We start from the raw sequence: 25,520 nt of genomic DNA on the forward strand, positions 1-25,520 counted from the left end.
TGCGCTCGAATTTATAGGGAGCACTGTTATATTATATAGCACAGTTTGAATACCCCACAAGCCTCTCCAGATAGTAGTATCAAATCCAAATAATGACATCGACTGATATCAACCTGCATGCAATCACATGGCTAAAGCTGACTCAGCACTACTGACCCACTTGTGACATCCATCATCGTCCATGGCTGGCTGGCGGAGGGACAACGTCGACTTGTTTACTTATACATATCACCTACGAAGCTTCAGAGAAGCCCGAGGGAATTGAGCGGCCAGGAATGGGCTCATGATGAGACCAGAAGATGATGCCGTCAGTCCCCGCAAGAGAAGGAGGATCACTCCTCCCCAAGCGGCTCCGTACATCCTCCGAGAGCTGCTCGCCGACTTGCCCTTAGCCAACGAAGATCCCAATGCGGACGTTTATATTACCTATGTGGAATACTGGAGTAAGCTCTCAGCCTGTTTTGTTTGAGATATATGAGATCAGTTCGATTAATTGCCATGCAAAACAGATGACAATCTCTACATCGGTACCTCCGCCGCAGAAGTTCTACATTTCGTCTGTCTCCCACCGGATCCCTCTGATAAGTCGAGCGAATCATCCTTTATCCTCGCGTCGCGATTGCCGATCTTTCACTCCCAGAATTCTGCCCCTTCTACCGGCCAAGGTGTTCAGCAGATAATCCTACTTCCGTCGGTCAACAAAGCCTGTATACTCTGCAATGGCACGCTCACATTTTATCTGTTACCGGAGCTCAGCCCGGCATTCGGAAATACAAAAGTCAACAACTGTCGCTGGATTGGTGGTATTGACCTGAATAGGGCGCCAGATGACGTCGAACCACCTGCGATTATGGTTGCGCTCCAGAACCGGATCATGCTGGTCAAAATTGGTGATGATGCTCGGCGTATGAGGAACATCGAATTCCCGGGATGCTTGGTAGCAGCTCGAAGGGGGTCAATTGCATGCGCCGCAGATACTCATGCTTATTCGTTGCTTGAAGTGGAACATCAACAAAAGATACCCCTGTTCCCCATATCATCGTCAAACGAGATCTTCGAGTCTGGCCATGTAGAAGAGATGCCAACGGCACTACCTGTTCCTTCGAAGACTCCGTCATCGCCTAACCCCAATTCTCCTCCTGTGGAAGGCCAGCATGGTCAGAGTTTGGGCTCTCCGTCGATTTTACAGGATAGATCAAGCTCCGTTACGCCAGAGCCATCTCCGGCTTCTGAGACACCGCGGCGGTCAAACTCGCAGGATCGAGATGGAAATTCGGAAGATGCACCACAAGATCCACAGTCGAACATTGCCGATAAGAAGCCACTGCCACCTTTGCCAAAACCACTACCGACGCGCCTGAAACCGCATGTGGTGTCCGCGAGTGCCAACGAATTCCTACTGGTCACGGGAACCGCAGAGAAGGAGCCTGGTGTTGGAATGTTTGTCAATATGGACGGTGATATGGAGCGTAGCACAATCAACTTTGACAGATACCCTGAATCGGTTGCCATTGACGCAAGGGATAAAGATGACCCTATCCAGTCTGTTGGAGATGGCAAAGAAGAACGCATTATTGCTGTCTTAGAATATGGCGAAGATGGGCAATTATGCAAACATTTGGAAGTGCAACGGTTGGACATCGACCCCAGCGAAGCCGAGAAACAAAAGAGATGGGTAGAGATACCCTTGGACCAAGACTCGAAATCCGTCCAGGTTGGCCTTCGCCATACAATCAGTTCTAGCCAGCTTGAACTCTCTGAGATGGGAGGCTTGCTGCGCATGGTGCGCCTTAAAACGCCGTCACTGTTGCCCCATATTCCTGCAACAGACCCAAGAACCCAAGCATCCATAGAGCAATTGCAAAAGGAGAAAGAGTTATTTGAGTCTCAAGAGTTAACAGACCCCGAAGGGTCAAAGAAAGGTGATGGCTCATCAGAGCGCGACTGGGAAGCCGAGCGCAATGCAGAAGAGGCCCGGTTTGCCCGTGGACTCGGCAGGGGCGAAAGTAGCCTTGTTATGTGGGCTGGGAGCCGCATCTGGCGGATAATGAGGAACCCGTTGACCGTCCAGCTGGATGATGTCCTGCAAAAGGCGCAGGCGGCCGATGATGATAGTCGTCAAGTCATGGACAGGGATACTATCATGGACATCATTCAATCGGCCCAAAATATCGAGCCTGCGTCCGAGGGCGACTTTCTTGGTCTAAGCTATGTGAAACAAAAGGCGAGTCTGATGCTATTTGGGGATCTTGTCTTCATGGACCAGGAAAGCAGGAGTGACACTGTCATTAAGGCAACAGAAAAAGCACTCGTGGATGGAAATTTAGATCCTCGTATGGCTTTGATATTGATTCCATTACTACGGAAGGAAGTTTTGCAGGGACCCCAGGGAATATGGATCCAAGCAGGCCTGGCAGCGATTGCAGACAAATACATACGGCAGTCTAAAGAGACCGAAGATAACTCAACGACTGGTGCGGCTGATAGCAGTGTGCTGGAGATGGTTAAACGTTTTCTATTATCATGGCAGCAGAAGAGGGGTTACGGCAGCATCACGGATGAGACATATGTCTTTGACAGCGTCGATGCCGCACTTCTACATCTGCTTTTGGAACAGGATTCGGGTTTGACGGCAGAACAACGACCATCGTCTCCCATTCGCGCGGAACTTAATCGATTGGTGGACAATTGGAAGGGTAACTTTGACCGTGCGGTGACCTTGTTAGAGACCTACCACCGGCTCTTCATTTTGAGCCGCCTATACCAGAGTCAGAAAATGTCCCGAAATGTGCTCAAGACGTGGCGTAGGATCATAGAAGGGGAGCAAGATGTCGGGGGAGAAATGACACCATCTGGCGCTGAACTGCAAATGCGCCGATATTTGGTCAAGATCAAAGACGCACAATTGGTGGAAGAGTACGGTTCTTGGCTGGCTGGACGTAACCCTAAGCTTGGTATCCAGGTCTTCGCAGACGGCACGAGCAGAGTCAAACTGGAGCCTGCAGATGTGGTTGGAATGCTCAAAGAGCAGGCGCCGAATGCAGTCCAGGCGTACTTGGAGCATCTCGTTTTCTCCAAGAAAGTAAGTTTGCCTTACTCACATGAGAATGGCAGCAGTTTACTGAAAATTACCTCAGTACTCGCAATACGCGGACGACCTTGTTTCGTACTATTTGGATACAGTGCTTTCTGTTCTTCAGTCTTCGCCTGAGGCTCGAGAATCGCTTTCCGAGTCCTATTCGACATATCGTGCACTACGTCCCCCTAAGCCAACGTACATGAGCTTTATCACGGCCAACATACCATCCGAGCCATGGTGGCAAACGAGACTGCGGCTCCTGCAGCTTCTTGGTGGTGGAAGCAGCACCCAATTCTCCTCTATGTCACCCGCACCATCCAGTCTTTCCTATTCCATTCCCGCCGTTCTTGCTCGTATCGAGCCTTTCCAGGATGAATTAGTATCGGAAAGTATCATCCTGGATGGCCTCCAGGGACGTCACCGGGAAGCCCTCCGACTTCTAACGCACGGCCTAGGCGATTATGACTCAGCCGTTCGATATTGTCTTTTCGGAGGACCCCGTAGCACCAGTTCTACAGGGGCACTGACAGAATTCGCGGAACGACCATTACAAACCGAGCTATTCCGCCATCTCCTGGACGAGTTTCTGCGAATTGAAGATCCAACCGACTGCCTCGAACGGACGACTGATCTGCTATCCCGATTCTCCTCCTGGTTCGATGTGCGGGAGGTACTAGAACTCGTCCCTGATGATTGGAGCGTCGAGATCATGAGCGGGTTCCTGGGGCGTGTCTTCCGGGTCTTGGTGTCGCAGACGCGCGAGGTAAAGATTGAACGAGCTCTCAGTGCAGGTTTGAATTTGCGGGTCGGTACGGAGTACATTGAAGGAATGGAGAAGGCGGCAGGGTGGATTGAAGATGATGAGGGAGTGCGAGGGATACGTGAAGGAGGTCAAGGAAATGAAAAGCAAGTGCCCGAGCAGGTGGATGGAAGTGATTTCGGGGATATGGTGGATGGCGCGAATGATAACGACAATGTTTTGGCTTGAATGTGATGTGATACCAAATGTATAATCTTAACTCTAGCGAACGCTCTGCAAATGAAATATATAACAGTACAATGAGTCTGAATCTAATCCACAGGCAAAACTGACTCAGATACAATATTCTGAAGCCGGAGCTCATATTTCGTACTCCGTCCGTACTCCGTGCATACATACGAGAGAAGCCAGAAAATGCCTCATCAAACGCCCAACTAGCATCCTGATGAAAGTCAAGGTGGATTAATAGTTGGTCCGATCACCGAGGCCGACAGACCCCTCATATACGGACACACACACTCGGTTTAGATAGCCAAGCACTCATTCTATCATCTTGGTGTCTATAGAGATCAATGTTATCCTCAGTGTAATTAAATTCGTCGCCTACAGCCTCGTGCAGTCCGGATAATCGACTCCCCCGACTTCCCCGATACGGAGTTTTAACCGCTACATTGGTTTATCCGTTTCACATCCGGGTTGGATATTGGGCCACGTGACCTCAGCACTTGCTATCCAGCTGTCAACTGCTACGTCAACTGCTACCATCGATTCTCATCTTTCGTTATCCCTGGGAGTACTCACTGGTCAATGGCTTTTAAGAGAGTTGGGCATTTAATCAAGCGTTTTTTTAAGTCGCGTAGGTCAGAACACAAGTCCACGGCAACTCCTGACGTCGTTCCAACCCAGAATGTCATTTAATCTGATCCTTCTGTGCAAGATCCCTTGCCAGAGGAATAACCGGCAGAGTTAGTTCGTATTGAGGCACCGTTAGAACCCCCCCCGGGGGCTGAAATCTGGCGCCACGTCCTTTTTACCCTTGAATATTATGAACTCAAGGTCCTGGTACACGAATCTCCAGTTTACCACCAGCAGTATCTTCTAGATCGCCAGCGTCTGCTCTGTAATGTCTGGAAGCGAATTTGGACAGTCTTACAACAACTGATGCCTGTGCCGTTCATCAGTCCAACTTGGGTCGAATTTTCAAAAACACGCACTGAAGACAATCACTCAGTTCCTTGGGCTATACCAGGATCGCCGCCGCTCTTTATCCCAGCGGAGGACACTTACCCTGGATGAAGTCATATCAGTGGTGACCTCCGCTTCTGGGGATACATTATGTGGGATGTGGCACGACTTGAGCGCACAGGTGTAAGGGGAGTATTGATCCAGCAGTGGCAGGCGCGTTGGGGATATTGGGATCCAAGAGATAGTGACTTGTAATTGTAACAGGGCTGGGGGAGTCATCATTACAGCTGTACATTATTCTTCAGGCATATAACTCTTCTAATTATATCCAATTCTCTTCCTTATCAAGGTGCACACCGAGACTCCATAGCAGTAAATCCTTCAACCCATTCAAAACGCCTGCCCTGAGTCCGTTATTTACAGTACATATATATAGATATGCATCGTATTATTTGATATTACCGGTTGAAAGAATTCGAGTCATATCAGCGCCTACAATCTTGTCAGATAATGCAATCACTAACGCTGCGACATTAGGGCTATCAGAAAAAGTATATTGCGTTTCCTTGTGCCCTAACTATTTGATTACCACTAAATCAGAGGGGTCGGTTTCGTGAGGTGAGATTGCAGGCTTGGCTTTGCGCGTTTTATTTGACTCCTTGTCGGGTGCGGCGGTCTTGAGTCCGAGTGATCAGGGACTACTCCCGAATCGCTCCGGGATCGCTCCGGCGCCGTTCCCTGATCGCTCCGGACACGCACTGCCCTGCTCCCCGTACGCTCCGGGCTGCTCAGGGAGCAAAAAGCGGCGCTGAGTCGGGCCGAAAACGGAAAGGGAAGGTCTCGAGGCTTCCGCAGAAATGTTGTACGATAGTTGCTGAGGTGGTTCCACTGACTCAATCCACAGTTGCCGTTTCTATCCACTCTCTTGATAACGAAGAATCGATGGTCTGGTGTCTTTCAGGCTGTTTCAATTTTCGTAATTTCTCTTATTAGAACATTGTTGAGGAATTCTTCCGTTGTCGCCAACAATCTCAAGTGTGGTACGCATCTTAAAGAGGATAAGGGCAGGAAGGACATGAAAAGAAAGAGTCGTACAAAGGCGGCAAGAGGTATTAATATAGCTATAGGGAATAAGTACGACAGCGAGAATACATAGAATAGTAGGGAATAAGTAAAAGAAAAGGAGAACGGCAACCGCGCATAAACTGGCTGTTTAACTGTATTTGGTTGTATATACAAAGAAAATGTCTAAGAAAGGAATCTAGCCACCACGTTGGCCACCCAGGTGCTAGTGTACAAGACATTTGAAAGGGATGGAGAGATCCAATGAGCCAGGGACTGGATCCCTGACTACAATATTTGGTTAAGAAATCCGAAGTCATACTTCTCTTCAAGATGTTGCCAATCATCTCAGGGTACAAGACCCTTCAACTTCTGCTGCAGTGACACATCGGCATTGAAGAAAGAAGGTGAGACCCCCACCAATCCTGTTGATAAATCATGGTACTGAAAAGATAGCCACAGGCAAAATGGAGAAGATGGTTTGTATCCAACACCTTGATATTTTAAAAATCGTTCAACTCCTATTGAATTAGTACACCAGACCCAAAAGGAGATAAACTGTGCTGGCATAAATAGTGCATACCTAAGTTATATGAAAAGAGAATAGGAGGCTTCGTAGTGCTGGGCTTTTGATTCTCTCCCTTGGAATTGGCGGTGTTGGGTTGTATGGGAATGATTTCCATCTTTGATATCCATCAACTGAGGCTCAGTAAAGGAGAACGGACGGAAGGGACACCTAGTATCCATAGATACCTGGGTGAAGGAAGGTTGATGTTGGTTTCTTTTATTTCTACCGACGGTTATCTTCTATCACCTGACACAGGGCAATTGCCTTCCATTATATTTCGTATCCTCATTGCTTATTCTTTTCATCTCACGCGTTGGTTGTGCTTCCCATGTATAATCTCTCCACACTCCCTAATATGATCTTCGAAACTCTTCCTTGTATACCTTCGGCGCCAATGGAGCGGTCTGTTATAATGATGGGGTTTGCATGCGGCACAATGGAAGACCCATTCCAGAGACCCTGTACGAGCATTAAGAAATGGCGCACGGATAATTCCCAAGAAGCGTTTGAGATTAGGTGAATGCCCATCAAAAATGTCTTCAGATCTGGGTCGACGCAGATTCGGGCAATCTGCTATGTGTATTGATTTTCGAGACTGGTATTGCTCCAGTTTTTTAGATGTCATTTCCAAGGCATATTGCTCCATTGCATTGATGTTCCCGTGCACAGTAATTCCAGCTTGTCGCGCAGCGTCATGATCGATTAAGGTAAGCTGAGTACGGCATTTGATCTCTCGTGGTGAATAGCGGCCGGGGACACTATTCATAGAAGGTAAAGTTGCTATATCCTCACGGCGAAGTCTAAACTTCCGTATCGTGTCCGCCTGTAGTAGTGGGAGGTACTCGGTCTTCTTGGTGAAGCAGAGAAAACAAATGCGGCGGCATGTAACCAAGTACAGGTATCCACCCAAGTCACCGCAGCTGTCGCACTCCGCCGTACAGAGCTTCTCGTACAGTTCCTGACAAGAAAACAAACTGCCAGTGCTGATGCTGAGGCTCCCCCGGATTGAGGCAGGGGCATGGAGGATGATCTTTTTGTATTGTGGAATCGAGTCTACTACTTGCATAGCTCGTTTATTGACGCGTTGGAAGTCTGTCAGTGACTGTATTTCGAGCTGTATAAGCACCATGTTAATGAGTTCCAGAGGGAGTTGCTCCAAACTTCCCAGCATGTAGCTCGGGAACAGGAATGCTGTCTGTTATTGAGAGAACAAAGGTTTTCAATATCATCTAGAGTATGATCTCTAGATTCAAGAAAATTATATGTCGATTCGCTCGTTTTGCGAATGGCCGCCATACTCATTTGTCAAAGCTAAAGCATCGCCAGCAGCTCTTGTTGCATAGATGCAAAGACAGACCAGAGTACGATAGGTAAGCCATTCGCGTATGACTAGCGTGTCTCACGTGTGCAGTAGAATGTTTGAGTGGGCAAGTGTGTGTGTGTGTCTATTTTACGTCGAGGTTCGGGTCTTTCCACGCATCCTTGGGAACCTCGGAAGCGGAAAAGTCCTGGTCCTGGTGCGGGACATACGACGGGCAGATCGAGACTGCCTGTCACCTAGCTAAACTATCATCTATCATCTATATACAGGTAGCCCCCCGCGCGGGGGGCTGCTTGGGTTTTCATGACTGTCAAAACATCAAATTGCGCGTATTGGTTTGCAACAAAAAAGCATGAACGCGAGCAAGAAGGGCAGGGAAGGAGTACAATAAAAGGGGAAATAAAGGGAAGAGATAGAGGAAGGGAGACCAGAGGTAAGCCTGGATGTCCCTGGATTTGACGAGTTTTGATGGCCTAATGGCGTCGGCAGATGTCTGTGTAGAACTTGGATTTTCCCAGCCAGCCTACATACGCAGTGAATCCTGCCTTTGTGCGGAGGATATCAGTCACAGGCTGGCGGCCCCATGAATGTGCTGCTGCTTTGCGGCCCTCCCTGCAATGATAGAAATGGGATGGCTCCTTTCTGCGGCCGCATGAGCATGTCAGCAGGGCGTCGTCATGTTTAAAGCGCTCATGGTACTCTGCAAAGTCACCATGTCCGCTCCTAGCGGCAAGGAGGCGACCCAGGGCTGCTCGTGGAAGGAGGAGCTCTGGGGGGCGCTTCTCCAGGCCTATTCTGAGGTCCTTGTATCGTTTGGGGGCCTTTTCTGCCCAGAACTGTGCAAAGGCATGCCAGTGCATCCTCTGCGCTATTCGCCTGGCAGCTGCTATTGACGCAGGTGCTATAGGGAGATTCAGGGGCCCATGGCGGCCCATCTTGGCTTCTTTGTCGGCTTCTTCATTGCCTTCAATGCCTGTATGCCCAGGGACCCATTTCACATGCACCCTGCCTTCCTGTACGCCTGGTGCTCTGATGCGGTTTGGCCATGTTTGGGCAGCTTCTTGGAAACTCCTGAATACTGACTGACTTGATCCTGTGGGCTGGCCTTGGAGTTGCTGTACTGCTTCCAGGTTGTCCAGACAGATGTTTATGTCTATGGTATGCTTGGCTCTGGGGTTCTTGAGGGCAGCATGCAGGCCCTGCAGGGCAGCTCTGGTTTCTGCATCAAAGACTTCCTGATTGGGGAGTCGGAGCTTTGTGTGTCCATAGAAAACCTTAATCTTGCTGATGCCCCAGTAGCCCACCCAGCCTGTACCTGCAGCTGCGCACTCCTTTTCTTTGGATCCGTCTGTGTAGACCACCATTGATGGCTGTGAGATGGAGCTGAGCCATCTCTGGAATTCCTCTCTGGACTGTGCCTTGGGGATCGCAGTTGGCTGTACTTTGAATGCCAGATTTGAGTCCCAGGGGCTTGTATGCAGCGGGTCTATCTGTTCAAAGAGATGGAAGTTTGTTGGGTCAATGGCTTAGAGTAGGCGGATGTTAATGTGAATGCTTCTCTGGTGCATGGCCCGGCGGTATAATGGGTGTCTAGTGTCAAGTTTGTGGACTCTGACTGTTAGTGCTCGGCGTCTCTGATCCAGGAGTATTTCCATGGGTGGTATGGCTGACTCTCGATGTAGTGCAGCTGTTTGAGTGGTTTTATAGACTGGGAGGGTTCCTAGGAGTGCACTCCTGAGTATCCAGTCTAGGCAGGCTATCTGGGATATCACTCTGTTGGAGATGAGCTCACATCTGCCTGACCTGTCTTGCCTTGTTCTTTGCTGTCCTGGCCACCATGCCTCCGCTCCATAGCATAAAACTGAGGTAACACAGGCTATTGTTGCTTGCCGCAGTAGTGGGGCTCTGATTCCTCTTACAGTGTTGACCAGGGCTTGGATGCCACCAGCTGCCAGCTTGGCCTTGCCTGCTATTGTACAGGTGTGTGTTTTGAAATTTAGTTTCCGGTCAAACCAGATTCCTAGCCAGCGTGTGGCACCTTTGATTGGGGGTGGCTCAATCTCCTCTGTACCCTCTGCGGTTTGGATTGTACAGGAAGGATTGTTTGTCTTACACCCTCTGGCGAAGTGTTGGAGTTCAGTTTTGGCCAGACTAATATCATATGTAAGTAAGGCTAAGAAGTTATATCTCTTTTCACAAGAAACCTCCTGAGATTTGCTCTTTGTAAATTCTCTATGACCTGTCATTGCCTCGGCTTTTCCAAGTATTAGTTACAGCCAACTATTTGTCTTTGATAAGAAGCACAATAGACCCCATGGAAGGATTTATTCTTGTTTTAGCTTCTATGTGAATTTTCAATTAACATCGGTCTAAACCTCGCCAGGTAGTGATAGGCAGTATTCATTACTTGTAAAGTGCACAACAGTTGTAAAATGGAGGTCTTTTGCTATTGTATGCGACTTATGCTACTTGACAACGATTACTCTTCGTGGAAAATGCTGAAGATACCATTGTTGTTTGAACTACTATACAAAACGAAGCTTAATCCAAATCCGGCACAGGCAACCCATTGACAATCTTAACCTTCCTACCCAACTTATCCAACGCCTCCTTCGAATTCCTCGCCCTTAAATCCCCAGTCTCGGTATCAGAAACCAACACAAAATCATACGTCAACAACGCATGATCCTCAGCAACCCCATACTTCCTCGCATACTCCGGCCCCGCCCGCCCAATATCAACAACCAACGAATTCTTCACCCCAAACACCGCATCCGACGTCTCATATGGATCATTCCTTAAGTAAAGCGCAGTAATCAAATGATCATACCCCTCCTTCTCAAACATGAAATGCATGTGCGACGGCCGGTACGGATGCCGATGCAACTTCTTCAATAACTTGCCCACAGGCCCGTCGTGCGGAATCGGATACGGCACTGGTGTGATCGCGTTGAACCAGAAAACTCCGTCCTCGCCGCTGTGCATGTAGCATCGACCGTCGGGCTTGTCGCGGCCAGGGTACTGCACGTCGTAGTGGCCTGTGGAGTCTGTTTCCCAGATGTCGATTTTGACGTTGGGGATTGGGCGGCCGGTTGTGTCTTTGAGTGTGCAGACGACGAGGAGGGGCTCGCCTTTTGGGTCGTGGGACATGGAGGCGCCGGTGGTGATTTCTTCAGCGTCGTGTGTGTGGAAGGGGCCTAGCACGGTGCCTTCGGTTGAGCCGGGAGGTTTGGGGTGGCCGATGCTGTCGACTAGGAGGGAGAGGCCGAGGACGTCGCTGAGGAGGATGAATTCCTGTGTTTCTTAGCTTCTTTATTCAATTTATGTACTAGAGTAGTGGTAAGCGTACCTGTCGCACATCAGTACAGATCTTCCCCACTTCTGTGAGGAATAGCAAGCCCGTCATCCATTCCTGGGTGCTGAGTCTAGTCTCGCGCGCGAAATCGTGCAGGTGCGTGACTAGTCTCTCGAGGACGTATTTCATGCGCTCATCTTCGCACAGGGAGTTAATCGTATGGACGTTCTGGGTGATGTTGTCCGCCGTTAGGTCTTTCATAGGCGGAATCTTGACTTGTGAGGGGTCCATCTTGCTGTTGAATTGGTATAGATGTCTCTTCTGATACAGAGTACGGAGTAGAAGGAGAATATAAAACAAAGGACGAGAGATCCCTTTATGAATCCAATTGCTTGCTCTCTCCCCGCAATCCCCGCCAATTGCGGATTACATATCGGTCAGTCATCGCAAGTGAGAGTTACCAATTTGGAGATGCGGGTTTACGGATTAAGCATGGTGGCCAATCAGCGATGGGCGATTTTAAGGACTCGGAGAATTCCCCATGACTCAGCAGAGGAATTGATTCCGCTCGGCATTGATGTGTAGATCTTTAGCCGGTCTGCATTATTGCGTAAACATATCAAGAAGTAACTAACTATATATAGTTGTAGTGTATCGCAATTACAACTTCCACATAGTCTCCCTCGGCGCCTCCGCCGACAACACAGGAACCAACCCGGGATCCCCCTTCTCCATAGCCCTCCTAAAACCCTCCCTCTCCCCAATCCTCTCCAAATACCTCACGATATTCGGATACCCCTCCAGCCCATACGGAATAAACAAGCGTCCCGTCGTCAACGAAAAAACAGTAACACAATCCGCCGCCGTAAACTCATCCCCTGCCAAATACCTAAACCTCCCCAACTGCTTCTCCATCGCCTCAAAATTAACCCGCAGCCGTCTCTGCATCACCTGCGACACGCGGTCCTCGTCGCTCCCGCCCCGCAGCTTATTATACATGACTGACATGAGCGCGGGCTGGAAGGACCCGTTTACGCGGTGCAGCCAGAAGACGTAGTCGGCGTATTGAGGGTGGTCTGGGGGGTAGGAGAGACGGCCGTGGGCATACTTGGTGAGGATGTATTCGAAGATGGCGCCTGTTTCGGCGAGGGTGATGCTGCCATTGTTGTCTGTGATTATGGGGGCTGTGCCGGCCCAGTGGAGGGCGCGGTAGGATTCTGGGGCTTGAAGGGTGGGTGCGCGGTCGTGACAGATTAAGGTGTAGGGGAGGTTGAGTTCTTCGCAGAGCCAGATGACTCGCTCAGATTGGGAGCGGCGGAGGTGGTGGATTGTGAGGCCGGACATTGTAGAGGTCAATTGGGTTGATTCAAATGATTGAGGTAGTGGTGAATGGTGCACTGCTATCTACGGACTATGGGAGACTCAACTGACTTAAGTATTGGCGATCTCAGTCTGATTAGCTTATTTAGAGTACGGAGCTTTTACTCCTTCCATGATTGACGTCATGCATTGGAGTTTTATGAACGCTAATGCATGATTTCATGTGTATACCTCGGTTATGTCTGGAATGAACATCACCTCTGGTATGATCTCCATTTCTAGATGCATCTGATTAGAAAACCAGCTGGGCTTCTTCTATGGTACGATGCTAAGCCTTCCGGTCCGGGAACCGGCAACACTTTATTTCCAACTATGCATCCCAAGATAAGGGTTATGCAGATGCAGGGTTCCGAAGAAGCTGTGGATATTCATCAAGCATATACTCTTCATATATCATTAAAATCACTCAACAAAGGGATATCCGCTAATCGCTAACCAAGACAAAAAAGACCAAATCCCCCCCCCTCCCCAGACCCAAAGAAAAGGAAAGAGTATATATACAGAGAATATACCTATGCTCCATGTTCATGCTTTCACCATCTTATGTTCTCGTTCTCGTTCTCGTTCTCGTTTGCGCTCCCGGTCTTGAGACACATCGCTTTTCCCGTCTGGCGTGGGGCCAGGTGCCGCCCCCCGGCTGTGGTGGTCTACCGTATCCCAAATCGCCTGCATCAAACGTTGGTTGGCATCCGGATCATCGTCGTCAGGGGCATCGCGGCGGTGGAGACTAACTCTCCGGTCATGATTTGGTGCGGCGCCGCCATGGATTTCACTCATTGCTCGTCGTGGAGAAGGATCTGGGCCCATTGATGGACCCGATAATCCATGTGCCGTCGTGGGAGCCGATTCTCTCCGCACGTTGGAGTTCTGGTTCCTCGCGGACTCGTAATCGGGCGCTAGCAACGGGGTCGGAGCGGGAGCGGAGGCGGGAATAGGAATAGAAGCAGGGACCGGAGCAGCAGGAGTAGAAGCAGAAGTGGAAGCGGGAACCGGGGCCGCGGGTGAGGATACAGAGATTGACTCTTTGCGAGGTCTGGAGGGCTCGTCCGCTGAGACTTCGTGGGAAGGACGCTCGGATCGAGTCTCCTGGAGCTCCTCCTCCTTAACGTCTTTCCAAGAGCACTTGGCATGCTTCTTCGTGCAGCCCATGCAGGCAGTGAGGTTCTTCAAACAGTCCATGTGGAGACGGCGACAACGATCGCAGGGAGGCATGATACGTTCGCCCCGTTGAAGCTCCTCCATGCGCGTTACCATCTCTATCTTGAACGGACCACCGTCATCCTTCTCGGACTGGTTGGACTTGGGTGGAGGTAATAACGAGGAGGGAGTGTTCGGGATGGCGACCGTCGTTGGAGATGGGTTGTAGAGACCATTGTAGTCACTGGCGTCCGAGGGTCTGGGTCGTGGGCGCGAAGAAGATTGTCGACTCATTTGCGTCGCAGCAGGTGGGTCCTCGTAACCACGGGCTTGGCGGTCTGCGGTCGTGAAGAATTTCTTCATTAGCTCAGCGCGCGTTGTCGGAGATGCACCCTTGATGGAGGTTCCGTTGATAATGGTGACATTCTCGGTGTTGGAATGCGAGAACATAAACGGCGAAGGCAGGTGGCCGTCTTCTGCTACTAGAGCTGGTTCTGCGCGACTGTTGTGGGTATTGACGGCGACAAACCCGGTAGATGGCGAGTGTGGGTTGGCTGCGCCATAGCCGTTGGCTTCACGCCAGACAGGACTCAACGAACGGGGTATATGTAAATTTGCATCATTCTCACGACGGGCAATAATTGCAGTTCGGCGGTTCTTGAGCCGGTGATTGAGTTGTCGTGCTCGAGCAGAGACTGCAAAATTAGTTCACCTCGTTCACAACCCAGAAAGAAAAAAGTACACACCTTGATCAGCAACCGAAACAATCTGTTGCAAGTTCTTTTCTAAAATCTCCAAAGCGCCAAGCTCTTTCTCCTCATCCTCGATGATCGGCTGTGGAGGGATCATCTTCTGGGGCATGCCCGATGCGATCAACACAAAGTCCTCCTCGCTGATCTCAACGCGACATTGCTTAGTATAGAATTGGCAAACACGAACCCCATTGCGAGACTTTTCCAGGTTGAACTGCTCCGGTTTGTTCTTGGCGAACTCCACAACATCAAGCCAAGTGATAGCGTTGGGATCCTTGCCGTGCGACTTGAGAACGCGCGGCGGTCCGTCGAACAAACGCTCAAACCGCTTAATCAAGATGGGACCCAATGGACATGCGCCCAGGTTACCGGCGATACTCTCGTGACGCTGCAAGACTCCGTCATACTCGCCGATTAGGTGCAGAATCGCGGACATGTTATCATCGACGGCGACGAGGGGCAGGTTATCCGGGTACTGACGCGCGAGGTAATTGATCTGAAGGTGATTCGAGACGGTCTTCGGAATTTTAGATGCGATGGGAGGGAAGTCACCCGAAGGTGATCGAGGCCGTTTACTGGCGCTGGCCGGTGCCGGTTCTGTTGGCGCTGGTCTTGACTCCATTGCGACGGCAATTTTTCTTCTTTTTTCTCAACACCCTGGAAACAAAAGAGTATAAATCCGGCGACAGAGAACAAACTCCCTAGCCGCAAAAGTTAAATGGCCGGAGGATAGGAGAAAAGCCTCAGGGGTAGAGTTGGCTGATAGGCGGCGATAGCGAGGGCCACCTGGACAACAAAAGCACGTAATTCGAGGCGATTGACGGGCCACGACAGAGGCGGGTAAACTGTTGTCAAGTGAACAACGCAGAGCAATAGATAGCGAGCGGTAGGGTATAGGAATAGTAAAGGATAAGGGTAGGAGGAGGAAACAAAGAACGAGAAAGACACAGAAAGAAAGCGTGGGAGGAGGGAGGAGAGGAGTGAGGGCGGAAGATTCAGTGTGACGGGGCCGACAGGGATACAGCGGAGTCCCGCCGGGCGATTCCGCTGGCCAGTCGGTGGGGACCGGAGTTACGAGGCCTCGAGGATTATGCCTAGGCAGCATGATTGTAATCTGTAGATTGTGCTGAAACAATGCAATTTGAGTCTAACATAGTGAATACTCTGTAGTAAGTCTGTATGTCCATACTAGTTATGGGGGCATGTCAATGCTTACTTGTAGTGCGTGCGTAGGATCCAAACATAGCTGCCTCAGGTATGACTCCACCCGCCAATCATCACCCGCCGTTCCTCCCGGCCGGTCCAGCCTCTCCGGTGACCGGGACGCCTTGCTGGATCCGGGCGAGTCCTGCCGGTATCATTACCGTATTCTGACACTCCGTGCTGGACTTCCGCCTGCATTATAACCAATCAAACACCACACAACTAGTCAAATGACTGTCCGTGCTTTACAATACCATTACACACGCACAAACACAGGCACAAGCCACGAGCGCCGAATCTCTGCGAACCAACCAACCCCTCTCTGAAAATCCCTCATACAGTTCCCTCTCACAACAGCTCCTCTTTGCTCTACTTTGGGAGTCTGACCTGGTTACGCATACCCTTAATACCAACAACCAACTCTATTGACTCCGGTCTCCAACATGTCCGAAAGAGGCTCGTTCCGAGGTGGTGGTGGTCGTGGCCGCGGCGGAGGTTATGCCCGGGGCGGTCAGCGCGGTGGCGGTGCAGGTGGCGGTGCAGGCCAGCCACACCAGCAACAGCAGGAGAGGCCCAAGAAGGAGAATATCCTTGATTTGTCCAAGTATATGGACAAGGAGGTCAAGGTGAAGTTTAGCGGTGGTCGTGAGGGTAAGCTTAACTAAGTGGAATACATGCCATGCATAGGGCTAATGAATCTAGTGACGGGAACGCTCAAAGGCTACGACCAGCTTATGAACCTGGTCTTGGATGATGTTAAGGAGTCGATGCGCGGTAAGACCATAACATCTGCGATAATTGAAAGACTGTCTTCTAACAACATTCAGATGACGAAGGCAACGAGACTACTCGTGCCCTTGGGTTGATCGTGGCCCGTGGCACTTTGATCGTGCTGATTTCGCCCGCCGATGGTAGCGAGGAAATTGCCAATCCTTTTGCCCAGCAAGAGGAGTAAACATCTGCTCTTCTTTTATAATTTTTCCCTCAAGCTAGGAACCGGTTCTTCCGGCGTTCTTCCCCCTGTTCAACCCGCAAGACAAGGAGCGGTAGCAATCATCATAGCCGGGGTAATGATTGGCTGCTACCTGCGTCCATCTATTACAGAATATCCTTTATGCCATAGCTGGCAGTTCTACGCCAATAATGATCATACGGAACGATTGAAAACGAGACACGTCCTCCCTCATGTCTGTTGTGTTGGTTGTGTAACATAATAGAGCGCAATCTTATCTATGATTGAACGGAATAAGAAATGCAAAACATCACTTCCCTTATATGCATATGCATATCTGACATACTGATGTACATTAATTTTATGCCGTTTCTACTCACAATTGCATCATTTAAAGTCGCCATTTGCCGTTTCGTCATCGCGTGTTCGCTTCGGGATACCAATACGAGTACGAGATTGCGATATGGGTTGATAAGTATAAATGATGCTCTCGCTGACTGGCTCAAGATTCTTTTCTCTTACCGTAGAATATGCACTTACTGTAAAAATCTATTATTATTGGATATATTTCTGTCATTATGAAACTCCTCCACCTGCTGCCCCTCCTCCCCCTCGGCGCGGCCTATGTTATCCCATCCGAAGAGGTCCTCGAGGACCTAAACATGAACAAAATCAACAATGAAAAGGCCCATTTTACCCAGAAACAAAACATTCAGAATGCCCTGAATGATAATCTCGACTCCTTCAGCGTGAATAAGCCCAAAATCGACTCCGATTCCCGAATCGACTCATGGATCAACCGTCTCAAGGATTATGCCCTGGATTCCCTCCAGGACGAAGACACCGACGGACAAGAATATACAGGCAATGGCAACGACGAAGACATAATCGACAGCAACCTCCCCTTCCCCCTCCCCCACCTCCCCTTCTCAAAGCATCACCACCACCACGGAGACTCCGACAAAACCATCTACCAACTCATCTCCTCAAGCAAATACACAACCAATCTCACCAAGATCATCGACGAGGACAAATCCCTCGTCCACTTACTTAACAACACAAGCCATAACTTCACCCTCTTCGCACCAACAGACGACGCCTTCGCTAAACTCCCGCCGCATCTCCCCGAGCTGCCCAAGGAGTTCATCCGTGCTGTGCTACGCTATCATCTCGCTGCGGGCGTTTACTCAGCCCTAGATGTCTTTCATCACCAGACTTTGCCGACGTTGTTGAATGAAACTGCGTCTGGACATGAGCTTCCGCAGAGAGTCACCGTTCGTCCTGGATGGAAGGGTCTCAAGGTTAACTTCCATAGTCGTTTGGTGGCAGTTGATATTGTACGTCCCCCCTCCCTTCACCCTACCTGATAAAAGAATACTAATTGATGGGAAACAGGCCGCCTCAAACGGCCTAATCCACGGCATCGACTCCATCCTCCTCCCACCCCCACCAGCCCTCTCCCTCTTCACCATCGTCCCCACCCAATTCAGCACCTTCACCCTGGGCCTCCTAAAAACCGGCCTCGCCGCCACCCTCGAAGACGCAGATAAACGCGTCACCATCTTCGCCCCCTCCAACAAAGCCTTCGAACATCTAGGCCTGCACATCAACGCCTTCCTCTTCTCCCACCACGGCACAAAGTACCTCCGCGCGCTACTGCAGTACCACATCGTCCAGAACCGGACGCTCTACTCAGACACGTTCTACACGCCCGATGGCCAGACCCGCGAGCTTGGTACGAAGGGCTACACGCATCTTGATTTGCCGACTTTGTTGGGGGAGAAGGGACGGCCCGGGCTGGCGGTTGATGTTTCAAGGTTTGGGGCATATACGTCGATTAAGTTGAATGGGGCCCGGAAAGTTGCGTTTGCGGATGCGCTTGCGAGGGATGGGGCTGTGCATATTTTGGACCGTGTTTTGGTTCCGCCGTGCAAGCATCGGGGTGATGTTGCTGATGAGGATCAGGATGAGGATGAGTTGACAGTTGAGGACTTGAAAGATCGGTTGAGTGACTGGATTGTCGATGACGTTCCTGGCAACATCTGGGACCATGACGGTGAGCTTTAGTTTACTCCGTCCCATGCTCCAAGAAGGGCAGCATACTGGTAAAGGCTGTTCAACTGCTGTTTCTCTGAATGCTTGCCGGACTACAACAAAACCGATATTAAAAGCATATAATGCAAGATGAATTGAAAATTGAATATATTTCCTAAGATATTTTTTGTATCTTTCTGTAAGCAATATCCTCCGAAGCATATCCCGTACATCGTTCGCCTGTGGTGCCATAGATAAATCCTAACTCCAAATGGGCGAGACCAAGACCACACCGGCCAAAGTCTTGAACCTCCAGACACCTCACTTTCTCAGACCCAGATGCTGCTTCAAAATACCCACGATATCGGGCCAGACAGTACCGTCTGTCTTGGCCGCTCCTAGCATATATAGTATTCCTCTCGCTGAAATGAAGCAAGAACAAAAGGAAAAAGAGGCAAAGTCATCATAATTAAGCCATGTATCCAAGTGTTATATCACCAACTAATTCAAGGGAGCCTCCTCCCCGGCTTCATTAATGCCTGGAAAGACGATTCAAGGGCCTTCTTGAGCTCCTTATAGCTGACGACAAAGCAGCTTTGCTCATCCCGACTCACCAGGGTAATTCTTTCGTCCGATCCCGCGTCCAACTTGTTCAAGCATGCGAGCACATGCCCGAGGTCGACAACTGGATCTCCCTGGGCATCCACCTGATGGAAAACAAAATCTCGGAAGAGCTTTAAGAAATACCGCTCCCCGTTCTCGGACCATTGCCGATCGTGGTCATATTCGGGCCGCTCGTTAATGAGATTCAATTTTGTCATCAACCGTACAAGGCGACCGTTCTCAAGCTCACGGCTAAGATCCGATGTGAGCTGATCATCCAAATGGAGGGACGAATCGAATGTCGACATTAGCTGCGATGAAATTCCGGTGATGAAAATGTCAATGCTCCGCTCTTGATCCTTTTGCATGCCGTTCAGTAACCAAAATACCGAATTCTTCAGCTGTGGCGTGTAGGCACGCGTGAAGTGTTCCATAGCCCTAGTAGGATTACCCATGACACTTGGCGAGTTTGCTCCTAGGGTAACGATCAACTGCCCCAAGTTGACCAAATCCTGGCGTTGAAGGTCCGTAACCGATCGCTGAGCTTCGTACTGGACCACGTCCATGATAGCGCACGCATTCAAGCGAACGCGATTTTTGGCTGTCAAAAGAATCTTGCTGGGTTCGATGATTCTCGCAGCAAGCCCATTACTGTGGATAGCCTTCAACGCGTTTGCAAGTTGTGTCATGTAACTCCAAAGCACCTGCTCAGGAATGTGTGCAGGATGCCGAGTTTGAAATCTGTTCCCAGCCCCAAGGTGTTGTTCTGCAAGTGTCTTCGAAAGAGGGTGGTAGTCAGTGACAAAAATGAGCGAGCTATCTTGAAAGCTCCTACTTGTGAAAGCATCGTGAATCGTCACTACGCTGCCATTGCACACTCGCTTCCACGCCTGAACAGATCGAATGGCCTTCTCGTTCGTCAAACGGAAGCCTTCTAATCTCCGAAGAGCATAGAAATTCCCATCCTTGCTGGACTGCGCTTTGTATACCCAACTAGGGAAACCAAAAGTGGCTGCATTCTTTTGGTGGTTCAGGTCCAGTGGAACAAGAGAATGGAAATAATCGACTTGAGCCGGCAATTGGGTGTCTGATCTGGAGTTAGTCGCCTGTCATACATCAAGTGAATAGAGATAAACGCACTGGGAAGCATCTGCAGCGTTGCGGCTGCTTTCTTCTGTAACTCTTCTCGGAAGTCATTAGGGAGAAAAATGTCATGAACGTTGCGCTGATAGCCCAAGGTGTTTTGGTTATGTGGTCCGATAGGGGCATAAAGATGATATTGTACCTGCGAAGCGTTAGACCAACTCGGAAAGACAGATGGGATATTGGCTTACTGGTTGCTGAAATCCACTTTGGTTTGCAAAGAAAGCTGCGCCATTCAATGCAGCAGCTGTAGCAGCAGCAGCAGCTGTGTCAGGTGAATATGGGTTTCCCGGAACAGTACCCACACCTGCACCAGAAAGGGGAGCCGGGGCCGTCACGAAAGGATCAAACGCAGCCGTAGTAGCGAGACCATTGGTACCGGTTCCTTGGAGAGGAGTCTGGGAGGTTGAGTTAGCATGAGATCTCCTGGAGCCAAGACGCATGTCTGAAGTAGGCAAATTGCTCGGTTGGAGATAAGAATTTGTGAAGTGCGGTAAAGATTGGGTAAACATTAAATAAGAGGAAGGACCGAAGTTATCAGCAAGAGCGTTTGGGTTCCGAGAAGTGCCACTATGAGTGTCACCGGATACCCTGGGAGCATCCATTCTCTAGAGCTGAAACCAGAATGTCGCTCGAATGCGTTGCTTGCTTAAATCACCGCGAGAGGGACAATCCAGGGATCCAAAGCTCTGCGTGACACGAGCAGTTCGTGTGGGAAGGAGCGACTCATTCACATGATGCAGGATGGAGGGGACAATGACCGGAAAAGGAAAGTGCTATCTTACCATAGGAGGGGCATCAAAGCCTTGTGGGACAAACTCCTGAGCTTCTGCTACAGTCCAATCAGGGGTTTGTGTGTCTTGACGAGAACTTGGCGTGCTTGAATTAGAACCTTTTTTCCAGTCAGCTAACCGATTCTGTTTTTGATCAAGATATAACGACGGCATACGCGACGAGACAGTCCTAGGCTGGAACGGGGCAGCATTCGCAGCTTTCGGTGAAATAGTTGCCGATGTTTTTTTCGTGGGTGTCGTTGATCCATTGGTAGACAGTAGAGAAGGAGTAAAGCTGGGAGAATCGACATTGAATCGTTTTCTGTTGCCGTTACTAAAGGCCGCAAGTCAGCCACTAGCCATTCTTTATATTAAGTTGTGGTTCCACGAGAGTCATCGAATGAAACCAGCTGATAGGGTATCACAACCTGTCGAAGTTATTCGCGGGGTTCTGTTTTTGCGGATCGTGATTGAAAGCGCAGCCTGGAGATAGAGCACATGCGACGGTTAGATTATACTCGCAATTGCCGATATAAACGGTAGATCAGGGGATTCGCGCACCTTTATCTTCATAGCGACATCGGCCGTAGATGGTAACGTTCCGACATAGGGTGTCCTTGGCATTCTCTGGGTACACTACTTCATTAGTACATCCAGCCATGGACATTCGAACAACAACAGCAATTGCCAGAAAGCGATCAAAACCACACTCACCTCGTGACTTAGGTTTGGGCGAACCCATTCCCCGACGGGAATCTTCCGTACTGGACTTCCCCGTGGAAGCCATCGCATGTAACAGTAGTCGTAGATTTCGGTGATGCGGCTCAGCGCAGATAAATCTCCATTGAAATCAAGTAGAGGAAAACCGGGCGAACGAGCGAAATTAGAGGAAACCACATTCCCTCATCGAAAAAGGTGAACGCGATAGCGGTTGCACTTGAGACGAAGTCGGCGTTGGGATTCACTGCCGCTAGGGCAGATAGCCAAGGACGGGCTGAATGGGAGCTTCTCCAAATGAACTATGCTCCCCCCAAATTTCAAAACATATATGATCAAAAATAGAAGAAAATACCAATAAGGGAAAAGTAATAGTTGGACGACAGCAGCGCCGATGCCACTTCACGCCACGGGGTACAAGCCGAAGGGCGGAGGAGGCAGCGAGAGATCGAATGTCCGCGGGGAGAGCAGCCTAATGCCTGGCGGTGCACGTGCCGGGATATAGGCGCCAAGCGCGCGGCTATCACGCCACACGGCGTTGAGCTCCAGGGTAAGAGGACAGCTTACGGTACTTCCTCGATTCACTCTTGCAATTTCCAACAAAGTCATAGGCGACCTTTTGAAACGCGTCGTTTCCGTCAATCCTTTATTTTCTTCTACGCCACTTACGTTCAGTCCGTCAGGACCGTTCGTTATCTTTTGAGATAAGGTCGTATATCGGAGCCTCGGAGTTGGAGGATCGTCTTGAATCCTGGTTACTTTTATGGATTTCCCACGTTAATTCAAAATGTCTTCCTCTGGGATTGACATTTCTCAGCTCTCTGATAGCGAGAGGGCTGCTCTTGAAACCTACATGGCGGTTACAAGCCAGGACGTATCCGAAGCTATTCCTCTGTTGCGCCGCTCGCAATGGAATGTGCAGGTTAGTACTGGCAAGCTTCTTAGAGGCATTATATGGGAAGCAGAAGTACTGAAATATGATTATGAAGATTGCTGTCTCCAAATTTTTCGATGGCGAAGGTCCGGACCCCGTTGCAGAGGCTCGCGCTGCCCTCGATAACCCTCCACCGGCACGGCCGACACGACAGACCCAGAACCTCATGAGCGAGGACTTGTCTGCTGGGCGTTTCTCCCCGGTCGCGGAAGCAGCCCCACGAGTACATACCCAACCAGAACAACAACCAGTCTACCGTCCTCCGTTCCTACTGGCTCTACTGTTCGCCCCGTTTAACCTCATTTACCGGTTACTCACCAGCTCCTTCCGTCTCTTCGGAACGTTGTTTCCATTCCTCCCACGATTCTTCAACCTCACCGCGAACCCTGCTCTTCAGGGAGCTCGACGGAACACTACAGGTCGCAGGGCTTTGAGTCCACAGGACACGGCGGCTCGATTCATCCGGGAATTTGAGGAAGAGTACGGTACTCACTCCGTGAGCTTCTTGGAGCATGGATATAACATGGCATTGGAGAAGGCTCATCGGGACTTGAAATTCCTGCTTGTGGTTCTTTTGTCTCCAGAGCATGATGATACAAGCAGCTGGGTACGGGACACGCTCCTTTCACGCGAGGTGACGGATTTCATCAATGATCCACAGAACGGGATCATTGTTTGGGGAGGCAATGTGCTGGATTCTGAGGCATACCAAGTCAGCCATTCTTTGCGTTGTACCAAGTTCCCGTTTGCTACGCTGGTTGTCCATACGCCCAACGTTTCTTCAAGCGCCATGTCCGTTGTCTCTAGAATCTCGGGGACATCGTCACCGTCTGAGTTCGTGGAGAAGCTACGAACGGCCATTTCGCAACACAGAGAGCCCCTGGAACAGACCAGGTCCACTCGTTCTGAACAACAAGCTTCACGTAGCCTTCGAGAAGAGCAGGACTCGGCGTACGAACGTTCGTTGGCCATTGACCGGGAACGGGCTCGACAACGGCGGGAAGCAGAGGCGGAACAACGCCGTCAAGAGCAAGAAGCAGCGGAACGACAAGAGAAAGAGGAGAAGCTACGTCGTGATCACCAGCAATGGAAACGTTGGCGAGCACAGTCAATCCAGAATGAGCCTGGCGCTGACTTCAAAGAAACCGTGCGCATCAGTGTTCGACTTACATCGGGTGAACGGGTAATCCGCAGGTTTTCACCTGAGCTGGACATTGAAGAGCTCTACGCTTTTGTGGAGTGCTATGATGTCTTGCAGGATGCAGAGCAGATGGCTACGGGTGGCGAGAAACCGGAAGGGTTCGAGCATAAATACGGATTCCAGCTGGTATCTCCTATGCCTCGAACTGTTTATGAGATTGAAGCTGGAGGCTCGATTCGGGACAAGATTGGTCGCGGCGGCAACTTGCTGGTGGAAACTATTGACCACGATGACAATGAGAGCGACGGTGAACGAGAAGAGGCATAGTCATAGATTTACATGGGATGGACCACTGTACAATCCACAGATGGGGTTTAGGCCAATAGCATGATTATGAACTAATCCCGTGCTCTACAAGCTGGAACTGGATCTCTACGAGTTACGAACCATGCCATTATCAGTATGAACAGGTTAGAAACCGGATCGAGATCTTTACATTAGTAGTAATATCACTATGAAGTACGGGCAACAACGCTGTTCTTTGAACTGTTCTCATAACTAATGCTGTACATATCTTACCTGAGATGCGATTAATGTGACCATACTATTATGTACACCAATAATATCTGACTCTGCACGCTAACCTTTACATCAGAATGACCGAGATTAGGTTGACGGGAAATAATGGTCGAACTGCTGCGCTCTACAATCGGAGCTGCCCGCGTTCTAGACTCTGAACATTAACCGAGCATAACTGAGTCAGATAGCCTTATGCACCCCAATGCACGTGGAATTCGGATCTGTGCGACTCCGACCCCGGACTTGGAACTCCTTTTTATTTTGTTTTACTTTTATGACTCCGCCGGGACTCGGGATTCCACCAGTCCGCCCCGCTGTATAGGTTACGCTAGTCCTATTATGATAAACGAATCTCGTTTAACCTGTTGCCACGCCGGAGCTATGCCCGAAGATGTTTGGGTTACCGGTGGTCTGTGCAAAGAAAGACGTTTATTCATGCTCGTATCGATCTAGCTTTTCCAGATAAGTGCATTGTAATTACGGAGGATTACGGAGGTTTTGGTGCATATGTCGTTATGCATGTGCATAATACTTCCGAAACGTTAGCTGTACAAGTAGTACTATGTACGGAATACGTAGTGGTCTGTAGCTGGTAGTATTCTGATAGCAAATGCTGTATGTACTATGTAGCGCTTATGTAGGGCTATACAGCAACAAAGAAAGACTGGAGCTATCACGGGTCTTTGCACGTATGTATCCGGAGCGGATTGAAAGCCTCCCGCGTTCCCGATTAGGAACTTGCTAAAATCTTCCGGAACGATGCTTTGAAACGCCGACCATTGTTGGACGCGATGGGTCCCGGAACCTAGTCTTTGCGCACTCCGATTGGCTCATGGCCATGGAAATTCTGATGTCCTCCTGAATGTACAAGAATACGCGTGGGGCATGAGGTTTTGTATATT

At 49.9% G+C, this 25,520-nt stretch overlaps 9 protein-coding genes across 9 annotated transcripts; 4 read left to right on the plus strand and 5 right to left on the minus strand.

The window, feature by feature from the left end:
* Positions 1–286: 286 nt before the first annotated feature.
* On the plus strand, positions 287–4,067 carry ASPGLDRAFT_63743 (putative TGF beta receptor associated protein 1; the record flags this gene model as incomplete). The annotated part of the gene is made up of 3 exons (XM_022548707.1): positions 287–443; positions 510–3,082; positions 3,138–4,067. The coding sequence occupies 3 exons, from the start codon at positions 287–289 to the stop codon at positions 4,065–4,067; spliced, it is 3,660 nt and encodes a 1,219-aa protein (XP_022404271.1).
* Positions 4,068–6,859: 2,792 nt separating this feature from the next.
* ASPGLDRAFT_163897 (uncharacterized protein) lies at positions 6,860–7,834 on the minus strand. Its single transcript, XM_022542561.1, has one exon. It carries the CDS (start codon positions 7,823–7,825, stop codon positions 6,956–6,958), a length of 870 nt encoding a protein of 289 aa, XP_022404272.1. The 5' UTR covers positions 7,826–7,834; the 3' UTR covers positions 6,860–6,955.
* Positions 7,835–10,516: 2,682 nt separating this feature from the next.
* On the minus strand, positions 10,517–11,561 carry ASPGLDRAFT_117936 (intradiol ring-cleavage dioxygenase; the record flags this gene model as incomplete). Its single annotated transcript, XM_022539914.1, has 2 exons — positions 10,517–11,269; positions 11,325–11,561. The coding sequence occupies 2 exons, from the start codon at positions 11,559–11,561 to the stop codon at positions 10,517–10,519; spliced, it is 990 nt and encodes a 329-aa protein (XP_022404273.1).
* Positions 11,562–11,827: 266 nt separating this feature from the next.
* On the minus strand, positions 11,828–12,657 carry ASPGLDRAFT_42614 (glutathione S-transferase family protein). Its single transcript, XM_022545638.1, has one exon. It carries the CDS (start codon positions 12,612–12,614, stop codon positions 11,931–11,933), a length of 684 nt encoding a protein of 227 aa, XP_022404274.1. The 5' UTR covers positions 12,615–12,657; the 3' UTR covers positions 11,828–11,930.
* A 518-nt stretch (positions 12,658–13,175) lies between these two features.
* Positions 13,176–15,161, minus strand: ASPGLDRAFT_119317 (uncharacterized protein; the record flags this gene model as incomplete). The annotated part of the gene is made up of 2 exons (XM_022540037.1): positions 13,176–14,482; positions 14,534–15,161. 2 exons carry the CDS (start codon positions 15,159–15,161, stop codon positions 13,176–13,178), a joined length of 1,935 nt encoding a protein of 644 aa, XP_022404275.1.
* Positions 15,162–16,135: 974 nt separating this feature from the next.
* ASPGLDRAFT_71862 (putative small nuclear ribonucleoprotein (LSM7)) lies at positions 16,136–17,197 on the plus strand. The gene is made up of 3 exons (XM_022549577.1): positions 16,136–16,393; positions 16,445–16,516; positions 16,570–17,197. The coding sequence occupies exons 1-3, from the start codon at positions 16,186–16,188 to the stop codon at positions 16,695–16,697; spliced, it is 408 nt and encodes a 135-aa protein (XP_022404276.1). The 5' UTR covers positions 16,136–16,185; the 3' UTR covers positions 16,698–17,197.
* Positions 17,198–17,272: 75 nt separating this feature from the next.
* On the plus strand, positions 17,273–18,761 carry ASPGLDRAFT_63748 (fasciclin domain-containing protein; the record flags this gene model as incomplete). The annotated part of the gene is made up of 2 exons (XM_022548708.1): positions 17,273–18,031; positions 18,090–18,761. The coding sequence occupies 2 exons, from the start codon at positions 17,273–17,275 to the stop codon at positions 18,759–18,761; spliced, it is 1,431 nt and encodes a 476-aa protein (XP_022404277.1).
* A 473-nt stretch (positions 18,762–19,234) lies between these two features.
* Positions 19,235–22,034, minus strand: ASPGLDRAFT_118931 (PAN-complex poly(A)-binding subunit PAN3; the record flags this gene model as incomplete). The annotated part of the gene is made up of 8 exons (XM_022540000.1): positions 19,235–20,418; positions 20,472–20,616; positions 20,666–20,872; positions 21,260–21,381; positions 21,424–21,581; positions 21,676–21,730; positions 21,809–21,874; positions 21,962–22,034. The coding sequence occupies 8 exons, from the start codon at positions 22,032–22,034 to the stop codon at positions 19,235–19,237; spliced, it is 2,010 nt and encodes a 669-aa protein (XP_022404278.1).
* A 522-nt stretch (positions 22,035–22,556) lies between these two features.
* Positions 22,557–24,656, plus strand: ASPGLDRAFT_163916 (clathrin-mediated endocytosis regulator UBX3). Its single transcript, XM_022542562.1, has 2 exons — positions 22,557–22,886; positions 22,954–24,656. The coding sequence occupies exons 1-2, from the start codon at positions 22,752–22,754 to the stop codon at positions 24,364–24,366; spliced, it is 1,548 nt and encodes a 515-aa protein (XP_022404279.1). The 5' UTR covers positions 22,557–22,751; the 3' UTR covers positions 24,367–24,656.
* Positions 24,657–25,520: the final 864 nt, after the last annotated feature.

Source organism: Aspergillus glaucus (genome assembly GCF_001890805.1).
Source record: "Aspergillus glaucus CBS 516.65 unplaced genomic scaffold ASPGLscaffold_3, whole genome shotgun sequence".
NCBI lineage: Eukaryota > Fungi > Ascomycota > Eurotiomycetes > Eurotiales > Aspergillaceae > Aspergillus > Aspergillus glaucus.

Bases quoted from the DNA above. Each gene is read 5' to 3' on its own strand.
- ASPGLDRAFT_163897 (XM_022542561.1), bottom strand. From the start codon at position 7,825: ATGCTGGGAAGTTTGGAGCAACTCCCTCTGGAACTCATTAACATGGTG.
- ASPGLDRAFT_42614 (XM_022545638.1), bottom strand. From the start codon at position 12,614: ATGTCCGGCCTCACAATCCACCACCTCCGCCGCTCCCAATCTGAGCGA.
- ASPGLDRAFT_71862 (XM_022549577.1), top strand. From the start codon at position 16,186: ATGTCCGAAAGAGGCTCGTTCCGAGGTGGTGGTGGTCGTGGCCGCGGC. The intron at 16,394-16,444 runs GTAAGCTTAACT...TAATGAATCTAG, and splicing joins GTTTAGCGGTGGTCGTGAGG to TGACGGGAACGCTCAAAGGC. The intron at 16,517-16,569 runs GTAAGACCATAA...AACAACATTCAG, and splicing joins TGTTAAGGAGTCGATGCGCG to ATGACGAAGGCAACGAGACT.
- ASPGLDRAFT_163916 (XM_022542562.1), top strand. From the start codon at position 22,752: ATGTCTTCCTCTGGGATTGACATTTCTCAGCTCTCTGATAGCGAGAGG. The intron at 22,887-22,953 runs GTTAGTACTGGC...ATGATTATGAAG, and splicing joins GCTCGCAATGGAATGTGCAG to ATTGCTGTCTCCAAATTTTT.